Source organism: Anguilla rostrata, chromosome 12 (assembly GCF_018555375.3).
Source record: "Anguilla rostrata isolate EN2019 chromosome 12, ASM1855537v3, whole genome shotgun sequence".
Classification (NCBI taxonomy): Eukaryota; Metazoa; Chordata; class Actinopteri; order Anguilliformes; family Anguillidae; genus Anguilla; species Anguilla rostrata.
In genome coordinates, this window is record NC_057944.1 from 16,382,718 (window position 1) to 16,396,650 (window position 13,933).

At 46.2% G+C, this 13,933-nt stretch overlaps 1 protein-coding gene across 3 annotated transcripts in view; it reads left to right on the forward strand.

The window, feature by feature from the left end:
- Nucleotides 1–13,806, forward strand: part of ece2b (endothelin converting enzyme 2b) — a 33,318-nt gene extending 19,512 nt beyond the window's left edge. For all 3 annotated transcript variants that reach the window (XM_064303480.1, XM_064303481.1, XM_064303482.1), the window contains 15 exons: nucleotides 1,176–1,300; nucleotides 3,240–3,386; nucleotides 3,856–3,921; nucleotides 4,102–4,290; nucleotides 6,457–6,599; nucleotides 6,862–6,976; nucleotides 7,221–7,331; nucleotides 7,848–7,946; nucleotides 8,130–8,207; nucleotides 8,448–8,551; nucleotides 8,673–8,783; nucleotides 8,888–8,955; nucleotides 9,352–9,542; nucleotides 11,165–11,260; nucleotides 11,387–13,806. In XM_064303480.1, the coding sequence (XP_064159550.1) occupies nucleotides 1,176–1,300; nucleotides 3,240–3,386; nucleotides 3,856–3,921; nucleotides 4,102–4,290; nucleotides 6,457–6,599; nucleotides 6,862–6,976; nucleotides 7,221–7,331; nucleotides 7,848–7,946; nucleotides 8,130–8,207; nucleotides 8,448–8,551; nucleotides 8,673–8,783; nucleotides 8,888–8,955; nucleotides 9,352–9,542; nucleotides 11,165–11,260; nucleotides 11,387–11,563 (1,820 nt within the window). In that variant the 3' untranslated portion in view covers nucleotides 11,564–13,806. The remainder of the gene's footprint in view (nucleotides 1–1,175; nucleotides 1,301–3,239; nucleotides 3,387–3,855; nucleotides 3,922–4,101; nucleotides 4,291–6,456; nucleotides 6,600–6,861; nucleotides 6,977–7,220; nucleotides 7,332–7,847; nucleotides 7,947–8,129; nucleotides 8,208–8,447; nucleotides 8,552–8,672; nucleotides 8,784–8,887; nucleotides 8,956–9,351; nucleotides 9,543–11,164; nucleotides 11,261–11,386) is intronic.
- The last annotated feature ends 127 nt before the right edge of the window (nucleotides 13,807–13,933 follow it).

Consider the following 13,933-nt stretch of genomic DNA (forward strand, 5'->3'; position numbering starts at 1 on the left):
TATTCTGCAGTGGGCATTATTTAATGGTGCATGTTTGTGACTGGGGTTTCTGCAAATGTTTATACACAAGTGCAGGACTAGTGTAGCTAAAGCTGTGCGCTCTCTTTCACTTGCGCTCTCTCTCTCTCTCTCTCTCTCACTCTTTCACTCACATGGGAAGTGGAGTGCAATCTGTCAATGTGAAGTGGCGGTTTGAGTTTCTCACTACTGCTGACGGAGGCTGTCAGACGCTGGCAAGTAGATGTGTCGAAGTAGGTCACATTTTCCAAAGACTCTGCTGTACAAAAGCCCTGTTTATGGATGCAGGTCTTTCCAAGTGCTTGCACAAACAAGCTCACAAATACTAAAGCGTAAACTGAGACATACACGTGACCGTACATGTGTAGAGAGAGTGTGTGCGTGCGCATGTGTGTGCGCGTGTGTGTATGTGTAAGAGAGAGATGTTTTGGTTCAGTGGACATGAAACAGCTTGGGAGCTGACATCATAACAAGAGCGCTGTTGGGCCTGCTGTATGTCAGGAAAAATGGCCTCAGTCTTTAAGCTGCCTGCTTCAAGGAGATGGATGGCAGACTGCTCTCTGCAGGTCTTCCTATGCTCTGTTCCTGCTGCCGGGGAGAGAGAGAGCACCAGGGACCAATCATGAGGTTTCTCAAGTGTGAAGGACCAATCAGAATCCGCCTCGGCTGCTAGCACTCACATCAGCGCCTCTTCACGCTTCGTGCCTTGCCCTGCAGGGCTCATGGGGTGCCGCAGATAACAAGTTTAATCTCTGGAGAATTCGCCTCAATTTTGGACCAATTAACTGTCAGGAAAAAAAAAGAAAACGTCTGGCGCAAGAACCTCTACAAAGTAAATAAAATAAAATGAAGAAAGTTTTGTGTTTGTCGGGCCGCTGGAATACTCCATCCAACACCAGGCCTTGGTGCAGTGATGCATCACATGTCCTGATCATTCCAGTACTGCCAGTAATCGGACATCCCAGCTAAGGGGGAAAAGAGTTTGTTGAAAAGAACAGGATGGATGAAAATGGAGTAAGGCTGTTGAGAGTAGCTGTAACAGAACTATAACCATGCTCATCCACTTCTAGATGTCTCCTGTGTTCTGCTGTGTGTGATGAGTTTGTCTCTGCTTTATTTTAATGTTCCTGCCCCCCCCCCCACCTCTCCCCCCGCAGAGAATGGCACGTTTAACTCCACTAGTGAGGCTGAGCGGAAGACCCGGGACTACTACTTGTCCTGCCTGAACGAGCAGCGAATCGAGGAGCTGGGAGCCCAGCCTCTGATCGACCTCATCGCCAGGGTGAGCCACGCCATAGCTAACGGCAAACGGAAATGTTCTGCTCTCACTTACGGCACTAGGTAAACAAGGGGGGCTTTAGTACAGCCGAATCACAGCTGTCTGTTAGAGAGTCCAGCAACATGTTGTACCCGTGGGGAAAAGTAGTAAGTGATTTTATCTCTAAATATAACATTTTCAAAATGGAATGTCTTTCTGTGAGGAAATGAAAGCCAGGGAGTTTTGTTGGACACGCCAAGAATTTGGAAATCAGTCTCATAACAACTGTTAACTTGAGGCCAGTTCCTCCCTAAAGAGTACACACCTACGCAACTTGGTTGCACTCTGTGTTGCATGTAACCATTGTGTTCATTTGGAGAAGGAAGCAATCGATTGCCAGCGTTTGCAAAACTGTTTGGTCAGAGAATGAGATGAGCTCTACTTTAATATCAGCCAGCTGTCTCAGGGTTTTGACACGAGGCATGTTTACCTAATATTGTTTGAAAGGAAAATGTATCATTTTGAAATGTTGAGCAGTTGCACAATCAAGTTGCCTAGTTGCAGCCCCTTGCTTTGAGACCGTGTTTTACGGGTTAGAATCATGTATAAACCGTCTGTAGAATATACATTTGAACCCTTACTGAGTTGTGGAAATGATAAACAGTATATAACTAAAATAATCATCTATAAAACTACAAGATTCTGCTGTTCGCATAGGAAACACGGTGGTGTTGCGCCATTCCCTGGTAATGACGAATGCAACGGTGTCACCTGCCGATGAGTCGAAGGCACAGTCCAGAGTCGGCACTTTTTGCAGCTCTTTTTTGACGCTCCCTGACAGTCCAGGGGTGACTGACAGCTCTGGGGTGGTTACCATGGCGGTTACTCTGCAGTGATGAGCACTGAGAGCTCAATGTGGGCGTGAGGCTTCTTCCATGGGGCTCGTTTTCAAATTCCTTTTCAGGAAAACGCCTAATTAATTAATCAGGTCCAGTTAGAAATATTCCGTCCAAACTATTTGTTAAGGTGACAAACATTTTCAGAGAACTGCCCCGGAGACCATTTTTGTTGCTTCATGTGAGCTTTTAAATCTAATAATTCTTTTTTTTTTTTTTTCTAAATTTAATAAATCAACTCAGTCCAGTCATTTAGAAATGGACGGCAGCCACTTGAAACCAAATGTTGATTCATGTCTCCATTTAAAATTGACAGTTGGTTCTTTTGTAATGTAAATGAATGGACGTGAGAGAAATGAGGAAGAGTGAACTGCAGTGCTGTACATAACTGCAGCCAGGAAGCGGTCAGCTGTCCCCAGCCCCCCCTGCCCCGCAGGAGCCCTGGGTGTTGAAAGAGGCCGGGTGGGGGAGATGACTTAGGAACACGCTTCTTTGTGTAGCTGAAATGAAACCTTTTTGAGCCGAACCCTCGCAGGCCTGTTCTGGATGTGAAACAAAGCTTTGTTCTTCGAGCCGACGGTGTGGGCTGAGTAGAGAGAACCTTTGTGTCCAGCCTTTGACCTGCACGACCTTTACCATCTTTCCCCTGATGACCATGCCCACCCACCTGCCCCCTCAGATGATCGATCTCTCCACTGCTCTCAGATGAAAGCTAACGCACAGGCATGAGTGCCCCTATACCCACACATGCAGACATGCCCCTGTACATATACACATTTGCAGGGGTACATTCAGAGCCTGCTTTGTTAATGTCTCACAGGGAGTCATAGCTGTGACTTAGAGAATTCCTGTTTTAGTGGATAGGATCCTAAGGCATTATTATGAGTCTAGGGAACTGAAAATGAGAATGTAGGGACATACTTATGTGTGTCTGTGTAGGTGTGGATGTATGTCTGCCATTATGTGTTCCTGCTAACGTGCGCGTGTGTGTGTGCGTGCGCGTGTGTGTGTGCGTGCGCGTGTGTGTGTGCGTGCGCGTGTGTGTGTGTGTGTTTGTCTGTGTGCAGACAGGTGGCTGGAACATTACAGGCCCCTGGGACAAGGACAATTTCATGGAGGTTCTGAAGACTGTTTCTGGGCCGTACCGGGCCCAGCCCTTCTTCACCATTGGGGTCAGCGTGGACCCCAAGAATTCCAACAGCAACGTCATCCAGGTCAGGTTCAAAAGAGCAAGGGCCAGTCGTGAGGCCGACTGCCAAGAACACATTGCTATCTTGTCGTTCTCCTGGGTTTGTTTGGGAAACATTGCTGGCGACATGAAGTTTTGAACCTTTTGTTCTTTGTTCTTTGTGTTTGCTCTCAGTATTCTGGAACACTGTAGTGTGTGTTTTCAGCTTTTTATCAGTTTTATCTGAAGGGTAGAGATGCTGCTGTGGAAAGCTGCATGCTCTCTGTGAGAGAAAGTCTTTTGTGCCAGTTTCCTGCCCGTGGATGTAGATCATATGACGACTGAACAGACAGGGTTTGAGTTTCCTGGAGGCTCTGAACAAAAGCAGCCTGGTCTGGGTGTTTTTGTGTGTGTGTGTGTGTGTGTGAGAGAGTGTGTGAGTGTGTGTGTACTGTGTGTACATTTGAACCCACGCATATGGGTGTGTGTACCTACCCGCTGTCTTTCTCTCTCAGGTGGACCAGTCGGGGCTCTTCCTGCCTTCTCGGGATTATTACCTCAACAAAACTGCCAATGAGAAGGTAAGAGGATTCTGAGAGCTGCCCATTATTTGCTCTCTTTGCTCACTTGCGCTACCTCTCACTTATCTAGATCTCTCTCACTGTCACCAGCCCCGCTCTCTCTTAAACACTCCTTTCATTTGCATGCGTGTGCACATGCGTGCATGTGCGTGCATATTCACATATATGTGTGCTGTCCAGGTGTTAAAGGCGTACTTGGTCTACATGGTGGAGCTGGGCGTGCTACTGGGTGGAGACCACAACTCCACTCAGAGCCAGATGCAGCAGATCCTGGACTTTGAGATGGCCCTGGCCAACATTACCGTACCGCAGGACGAACGCCGCGACGAGGAGAAGATCTACCACAAGCTCACTATCGCTGAGCTGCAGGTGTGTGTGTGTGCATGCGTGTGTCTGTGAGTGTGTGCGTGTGTCTGTGAGTGTGCGCGTGCGTGCGTGTGTGTGTGTCTGCATGCGCGTACGCTTATGTTTGTGCGTTCACTTGTTGGTGTTTCTCAGAAAACATACTGTATGCATATAACAGATAGCTGCCGATGGGGCAGAGGATATGAATGTGTTAATACATGCCGATGGGACAGAGGATATGAATGTGTTAATACATGCCGATGGGGCAGAGGATATGAATGTGTTCATACATGGGGAGTGACTGCCTTCATCGTTTTGTTAAAGAGTGAACTGTAGAACGGGTTGCAGTGTGGGCACTAGGCTTGTCTTGGGTGGAGGGAGGGGGGGGGTTGTCATTCTTCTTTGCCCTGGTGTATGACATCACTGACACCAGCACAGGGGGTGAGGGGTATGGAAATAGTTGCGTTCTTCTCTCAGAGGGTGTGCTGGGGTCTCTCCTAAGATAAGACGGGGGCAGAGAGTTCAGTCCGCTGTTCTGGCTCCTGCTTTTTCCACAGCCTCCGCAGAGAGATTGAGAACCGCCGCATTCACACCTTTCTCAAGGATTATTTTTCCGTCCTCGTCTCATCGCTTCCTTTTGTTTGTCAAGGCCCTCATGGTTTCTATGGTGACAGTTGCTAAGAGATGTAGGCCTTTGTTCTTTGCAGCCAATGACAGCGGCAGAGTTACTGAGGTGATGGAGGCAGGGTAACGGATGCAGAAGGTGTGACTGCTCTGTCTGATTGGATCCGTCGCCCACTGTTTAACCCTCTGTGGTCTGATCAGGTAGAGATGCATCATGGCACTTAAATGGCCTCGTTCACACTCATAGTTAGGGTAGTGGGCATATTATCAGGAGACCAGAGACAGGATCCGCTGTGTTGACGTGTGAATCTCTGCCTAGACCACAACACAATATGAGCTTTATGAAGGGCAATGATGTCATATGAGGGTTTTCTCATCTGCGTTTGTTTGAATATTTTGGCATTTCTGACACACCGACCCCACCTGCAAAGAGACAGGATCATTTCTAAAAACAATCTTAGACAGTAGTATATAATTATATACAAGTAAATAAATAATTTATGAAGGAACCTGTCTTGTCATGTTTGCTCTTCTGTGACCTGGCAATGGTACAGTCTACTCTGACTTTTTATGATTATCACTAATAACAGTGATTTGGTGAGCCTTGTGATGAAAAGAACATTTGACTTGAGTCTATTTAATAAAGCCAGTTATTTAAATGTGTTCTACCACTGTGTGTCTCTCAAAGTACTAACTGTCTGATTGCGTGGAGAACATTATGTCATTGCATCTGTGCATGAATTAATGTCCTCATGTTGTGCAGTTGGGGCTGGACGGGCGTTCCAGTTCTAATAGTAAGAGCATGGCTCATGCGTGTCTTGCGGCTCCTTTCGAGGCCTCTGGAAGAGTGCGTTTTTGTGGGCGCCTTCTCTGGCATTGCTGCCTTGTGTTAGTCCCTGTCACCAGCCCACAAACAAACAGGAGACTAGCAAAAAGAAGAATTACATCGGCACATATGTAATGTGATTATGTTTCTGATTGTGTTTTAGCAAGTTTTGGTTTCACTCTGGTTCTTAGGCCTTGAGATTAGTGAGTTCCATACATCCACAAGGTTATACAGAAAGAGTGTCTTTGCTCAGTAAAATGAAAATGAGGTGGGGGTGGGGGGGGGAATGGAACATGACTTCCCTTCTTGCTCTAACTGTTAGGGAGCCCACCTCCCTCCCCTTTCGATCTGCCTTCTGCTCCCGCAGTCAAAATCACATTAAAAGAGCACAAGTGGTCTTCATGTGAGCCGCTGGTTTTATGAGCTTTACTGTAATATTTCCTCAAGCCCTTGGGTTGAGTGTGACTGTAATTGCATCTGGGTTCATTGACGCAAACAGGCAAACCTGTTTTTGTGCAATGTGGGCCTGGTCCCAGACCAGGATTAGGTCTGGATGCTTGGTCCTCTTTGTGTCTGGTTTTGTGTTTGTTTATTTGGCTAGATTTACTGTTTGAATAATCTGCAGGGTTCATGCAATTTGAGTCCATGGTACCGGTTGATGCACACACCATACATTTCATAGAGTCTGGCCAGAGCTTGTGTAGCCTTGTGTGACCGTCGGCCCCCTTGGCTCCCCGCAGATCCTGGCCCCAGCTGTGGACTGGCTGGACTACCTGTCCTCAGCGCTGTCCCCACTGGACCTGAATGACACAGAGCCTGTGGTGGTCTATGCCAAGGAGTACCTGCAGCAGGTGTCTGACCTCATCAACAAGACAGACCGCAGGTGAGCAGAGCATTGGCCTCATTGGACACAATGGCCTCCTGACCAGTCTTTTTCAGTCTGAACACTGTTTCAGCTGAACCGCTGTTTTTGTAATGGGGGATTATGTGAGGGTATTCGCAGGTTGAGATGACTGAGAAGGGTCCTCATGTGCATCCTCTGGTCTCTTCTGTCCTCTGGATCCCTCTCTCTTTCCTCTCTCCTCCTCTGGTCTCTTCTCTCCTCCGGATCCCTCTCTCCTTCCTCTCTCCTCCTGCTGTCATAGTCTGCTGAATAACTACATGATGTGGAACCTGGTTCAGAAAGGGGCATCCAGTCTGGACCAGCGCTTTGAAAATGCTCAGGACAAACTGCTGGAGAGTCTCTATGGCACCAAGAAGGTATGAGTGTGTGTGGGTGTGAATGGGGAAGGGGACGTTTGTGTGAGTGTGAATGGAGAATGAAGAACCACTAGGTCTAATCCAGTGTTGCTGCCCTAAGCCCCTAAACCTTTGTGTTAATGCTGGTCTGACATTTTGTGTCCGTTTTGATTGGATTCATCAAGTGAAAATTCATATAAAACCAAGTTCGACAGATGGAAGGGTTCATTTTAACTGTGATTTGTGTGTCCTCTGTGTCCGTCAGTCCTGCACACCCCGGTGGCAGACCTGCATCGGAAACACCGACGACACGCTGGGATTCGCCCTTGGAGCGCTCTTTGTCAAGGCAACCTTTGACAAACACAGCAAGGCCATCGTAAGTTGCTCCGGTTTAAAAATTAACACCATGACAAGCAAGGAATAAGTGCGTGGCTTTGCTACCTTTGACTCTTGAGGGGGTAGGCGTGAAAGCTATCTGATTGCTCGCTCAGCGGGACTGATGCAGACTGACAGATTCAAGAGTTGTCAGAACTTTGTATGTGGAAAAAAGGATAGAATGAGTAACTATGACTATAACCAGTTCACATTCAAAACTTCTTTTAAGGCTTATTTTGCATGGCCAGTACAGTAAGTCAGCCTGTAACTGTAGAAGTCTGCCTCATTTTGACAGTTACAGTACTTGTGTCTCAATCTCAACAGTTGCCATGTATTAATTATTTTACCGCTGAGGAATCAGAGGGCCACTTTACCAAAGCACTTTCCTATTCTTGTACGTTCGAGTTTCAGGCACACGCATTTTGGATATTTTAAGTTTTGGCTGTTTTCCCTGCTCCTCGCACACACTCACGCTCTCTCTCTCTCTCTCTCTCTCTCTGGTTTCTCTCTTAAAAAGGCGGAGGAGATGATCAATGAGATCCGGACAGCTTTCAAAGATGCGTTGGACAAACTGAAATGGATGGATGGACAGACACGACAGGCAGCCAAGGACAAGGTGAGGGGTTAGGGCCTTGCCTTTTCCTGTTTGTCTGAGTGATGGGAGATGGGGCCTCAGTGCTGGAATGACAGGGGAAATTTAGTGTGAAGCAGTCCTTCTGGGGTGTTATAAACAGACGTTCTGGCTGGACTTAATGAACATCCTCACAACACCCCCACTCTTCCCTCTCTGGCACTGCAGGCGGACGCAATCTATGACATGATCGGTTTCCCAGACTTCATTTTGGATCACAAGGAGCTGGACGATGTTTATGATGGGGTAAGTGAAATTGGGGGGAGTGCATTATGAGGCTGATTAGAGGCTTTTTTGGGCCACGGTGCTCTGTTGTCTTGGTGTGTTTTTTTAATACGTCCAGTTTCTCTATGGTGAGGAGAAGGATGACACTCAATAGATCAGGCAGGTTATAGATGCTGTGTAAATTGAGCTGGAGGGTAGTAGTCCTGCAGGATCGGAGTGAAGCAGTTGCACATAGTCTGACATCCCTGTGTGTCTCTGCAGTATGACGTCTCTGAGGACAACTTCTTCCAGAACATGCTCAATTTCTACAACTTCTCTGCCAAGGTGATGGCTGACCAGCTACGCAAACCACCAAACAGAGACCAGTGAGTCTTCATCGCCACTGTCATCAGAGTCACGCATGTTAATGCACGCACTACTGTACACACACACACACACACACACATTCACGCTCACTTTCTCACCCGGTTTCCCTGTCTGTTTCAGGTGGAGCATGACTCCGCCCACAGTAAATGCCTACTACATGCCCAGCAAGAATGGTATTGTTTTTCCTGCTGGAATCCTGCAGGCACCTTTCTATGCTCACGACCACCCAAAGTGAGTCTCCCAGAATCCCCCCCTCTCTCTTTCTCTGTACGCTGTGACCCACCCACTTCCCAGCGTGGCAGTGCTGACCTTTCCGTTTGTCGATCCCCTGGCAGGGCTCTGAACTTTGGGGGAATCGGAGTGGTGATGGGGCACGAGCTGACCCACGCCTTTGATGACCAGGGTAAGCAGGGCAGCAGCCTCCTCTGTCTCAGGTTGACTCCTGTTAACACACAGGAAGGTTTCATACTTGTTATGATGATTATCGTTATGATTCAGAGGGACGAAACACAGTCATCATGATTAGATCACATTAAATGTGTGTCACGGGAGCAAAAAGCATACACTGTGTCTTAGTGTTATCATGAGAGTATGCCTGATGTGGACTGTTCTGTGTGAGTGAGAGACATGATTGAGGTTTTGTATGTTTCTGCTGTCAAGCCTTTTCTTTACAGTCCTGTTTGGTGATCATTGGTATGGCTAATGCATCTGTTCTTCTGGTTTTAATATGCAGTTTGTGTGTGCATGCATATGTGTGCGTGCTTAAATATTCTCCTATGTCGATATTTTCCTCTTAAAGGCAGAGAATATGATAAGGATGGGAACCTTCGACCCTGGTGGCAGAATTCCTCAGTGGAGGCATTTAAGAATCGGACCGAGTGCATGGTGGACCAGTATTCCCAGTACACCATCAATGGGGAGCACATCAACGGCAAGCAGACGCTCGGAGAGAACATTGCCGACAACGGAGGCCTGAAGGCTGCCTATAATGTGAGTTAGCAGTGGCCCCATTCCCCTGTCTCTAGAGCCAGAGAGACTTGCCACTGTAGGTCCCTGAGTCATGCAGCCCACTAGTGCATCCGACACCAAGCCTGCCCTCGAATATTATAAGGAGTTCTATAGTAGAACTGTGTGGGGGATCACAAGGCTTACCATGACCTCAGTGTGACAGGACGAAAATGGCTTGGTATTGCTGATCCCTCTCAAGGCTCCACCGATGATATATTTCACCCACAAACTAATGATACCTCAGATCTGGCCATCTTCCCTGGTCAAACGAAAATCACATGCCCTTGTTGACAATGGGAGTAACGTGGTTTAGATTCTGAACATTGTATTTATGTCTCTGTTTGTGCTTTAAGGTCCTGAGATATGAGTCATAGCATTGAGATCATACCCTTCCACAGTTTGTCTCTGCAAATCTTCATTTGCGTCACAAGTGCATTGTGTGCACTCACATACAGTATGAGATGAATGGAGATGTGTTCTTATTTTATTTGGGTATAATTATGGCTGGGTGTTTGTCAAGGAATTTGCAGGTGTCAAGGAGTTTGGGATTTATTTTATTTTTTGCCACTTTTGCAATTTTTACCATTTTTAGTTGAGTCCCTTTTCGTCATGTTTCAGCAGTTTTGGATGGTAACTGTCCACCTTAGCGTAGCGTACAGTGTGATTTGTATAGGCCTAAGCATTTTAACCATATTGCCAAGTGCGATAATGTATACAGATCCTGGAATGCACTGGCATCACGATTCCCATCCTGTCTGGTTGTTAGTGTTGTAATCAGATGTTTGTCAACCACTGTCAAGTGTTGTGACAAGCGCTCTCTCACCCATTATGGTAACGTTGTCAGTGACGCACGTAACCCTGTTTTATTATTTTAGTAATGCAATTTGAGCATGTTCTGTTTGTAATAACATTCTGTTAAAAGCAAAAAAGCATGGTCTTTCTTTCCATGATGGACCAAAGCAATTGAATTACACCATCCTTAATGCGTATTTGTTCCTAGTGACAACTGCCCGCTGTTTTTATTTATTTATTTTAACTTAAATCACTTGTTACTGCTACTTCAGTTGCATGTTTTATTTCTGTCATTTCCCACTGCTGCATAGTTAGTTTCTTAGAACCATCAGTGATTTCTTCCATTTTCAGTTTTCCGTGAATTTCGACAACGTTTTTGCTCTGTGACTTTAGCCAGTGTTGTCTGTGACAAACACCCAGCCGTATTCATAGTAAGAGTTCAAAAGACGTTTTGTAAGGGATGTTTATGGAATATTCATGGCTTTCTTTTCTGCCTCGGTGACATTTTAGAACCTCAGCCTCAGCTGCATTGTGGGAGTACTGCCCCAAAGGACTTAGTCTTTCAGGCCCAGTGACATTCCTTCCTTTTCGATTCTGTGAAATTAATCTGGGAACTCTGATACAAAGGGATACACTGGGTGCTGTTTGGGAGGCTGCTGCATTCCAGCCTTTTGCTTTTACAAGTGGAAGTTCGTCTGCTCCTAGGTTCTGCTGCCACCACTCGTTCTCTCATGGAGTTGTCATACCAGTAGTTGCATGATGTTCTGAAACAGGGCGGTTTTCGTTTTGGTAAAGGAAGTCTGTCTCCTCAGGCGTACAAGTCATGGGTTCAGACAAACGGTGAAGAGAAGCAGCTGCCAGCGGTGGGCCTCACTAACGACCAGTTGTTCTTTGTTGGATTTGCACAGGTGAGACATTAGGGGGCAGCACTGGGGAAGGGAAAATTCTGTTTATAATGTGATTTCTAATTTTTTATCAGTCTATTTGATGGTGTGTGAGAGTGGAATGAAAAATATCAAATGTCTCCTCTCCAGGTGTGGTGTTCGGTGAGGACCCCAGAGAGTGCCCACGAGGGCCTGATAACCGATCCCCACAGTCCCCCCAAGTATCGTGTGATTGGCACTCTCTCCAACTCCCCAGATTTTGCCCAGCACTTCAACTGCCCGGCTGGCACGCCAATGAACTCGGGCCATCGTTGTGAGGTGTGGTAAAGTGAACGGGCAAAGTGAAGGACACAGGGAGCAGCCACAGGAGTATGACCTGCCCCCTCAAAACACTGGACTTCTTACTGATTTTTCTTTTCCTTTTTGTAGTAGAAAACAAAACAATGCTGGATTCTTAAAGGGGCTTTTGGATAAACAAAGGGTGAAGGACGAGAGGGAGAGGGAAAGTGTCACTGTGTTAATATTTCTGTCTCGCTATTTGTGGACGACTGTTTCAACTCTCTCTGACCCTCCTGCTGGTCTGTGTGTTCTCTGAGGAGCAGGCTTGTGTTTATTTATTGTGTGCTGAACTAGGGGAGGGTGGATGGGCAGTTTGGGGTGGGGTGGTATCTTCCTTCATCTTTCTGTGCGTCTGTGTTTTCCTGGCTTTGTGCCCTGTTTACAACTTCAACTTCCTGTTGAGGAGGAAGACCACTGTGACCTCACAGGAAATGCTGGACTCCACTGTGACCTCACAGGAAGTGCTGAACTGGCTGTGATTCAGACTGCAAGGATAGCCAGTACTCGCTTACACACCTTTCCTTTGTTTTGTCATTTATGTGTGTTTTGGTGTTGACAAAATTGAAATGAGATGCTCATTTTATATTGCTTCTGCCAAAGAATAGTATTTCTTTACTTGGTTATTTGTGTGTAAAGGGGAAGCGTCCTCCTGGTCAAATGAAGTCCCGTTTTCCGTCAAATGATACGCAGAAGCCATTTGATGAAATGTGCCACATAGTGTGATGTTTACCGCTGGCAGGGTGTTGGTAGGAACGTACATGGACAGGCACGTGTTTGCATGTGCATTTGTTTGTGTGTGTGCGCACCAGACTCCACACTCATGTCACATCCATTACAGCAGTGCTATGCTCATAGTAATACAAGAACCTACATTTCAAAAACCACTAACTTGCTGTAAAAAGGGATTCTAAGTGTTTTAACCTTCCTGGTCAAAGCATTTTGGGTTATTCTCAATCTGTGTGCAGGTGGCTGTGACATGCCGCTAGCTAATCCCTGATTGGTTGTCAGCATGGCGATTCAGTGTACTGGGTAGTAAAGACACGCACATTTGCTTTCTTTCACTGAAATGGGAGAGATGAAAGATAAGCAGGGGGGTGGAGGTGAGTGTTCACTCTGCCCACAGAGTCCCTGTATCTGTACAAGGGTGTTTCACCTGTTGCGTTGTTTGCTGCAGCTCTGTATATCCAGTCTCACTGTTGACACCTGTTGGCTGTGTGTGTCCACTGCACTGCTTCCTGGCACTGGCAGCTCTCTGCTTTGTGTGTTTGTGACTCCTCTCACTGTGTGTGAAAGCAGTCTAGTCTAAATGTATGCCATGTCTTTTTATGGATCTCTCCATTTATACGTATGTTCCCACTGTGTTGCTTCTCTTATCTTGTTTGCGGTCCAGCAGACTTCAGATGTTGACGGGACTGAGGTCCCTTGTAGGGTTTCAAGGTCACCTGTGTGTGTGTGTGTGTGTGTGTGTGTGTATGCACGCCCTTAAAACATGAGTGGTTTGGGTGAGTTGTCAGGGGAGAGGGAGTTGCGTTAGCCTTAAGTATTTACGAAAAGGAAACAAAATCTATACATATATTTAAAAGTGCAAGCAAAATAGAAACTTGAAGTCTAAATGCCTTTAAGCAGCTGTTGCCATTAAGTGATATTGCTCGCTCTCTGGATTAGTGTGCCGTATCCCCAGTTGCATTAAAGGTTTGCTTCATGCGCTTCCTCATCCTACCCTCAGACTGCCAGGTTAACCAATCAGGATCCAGAATTCCTGATGACTCAGAATTTGGTCTGGCCAATCAAGCTTCAGGTCCACCTCAGAACCAAGCAAGTGGTTCTGGAGGATGTATCTAAAAGTGCATTGTTGTTGAACACTGATTGGACCACAGTAGCTCTGCATTGATTGGACAATGGGGAAAGTGCTGACAGCCCGTCAGCACAGCGGCACTATTCCGTGCGTTCTACGTTAACCTGTGTCAAGTTTTTGCCTTATTTAATTTCGGTTCTTGTTCAGATTGTGTTTTATTTTCTTTATTTTCACCAGATTATTTCACACTGATTCACAGTATTTGTTTCTTGTTGGATGTTTTCAGTTTTTGTTAAAATCGAAGGAAGGAAAGGCCAGTTGTGTCTGACATGGGAGGCATTAAGTCTCACCCGCATTCTGCTTTAGTTAAAGACTGTAAATGGAAATGAAACAGAAATAAAGAATATATTAAAATTAAAATTATTTAAGAAACACACACGGTGTTGATTTTTTTGTGTGCATGATGTGCATGCAAAATACTTGTTTCATATGAAAGCATCCCAATGAAGGAAAAATCAGTGATGCACCATGAAGATTGTATTCTCCAGTTCAATAGTAATAAT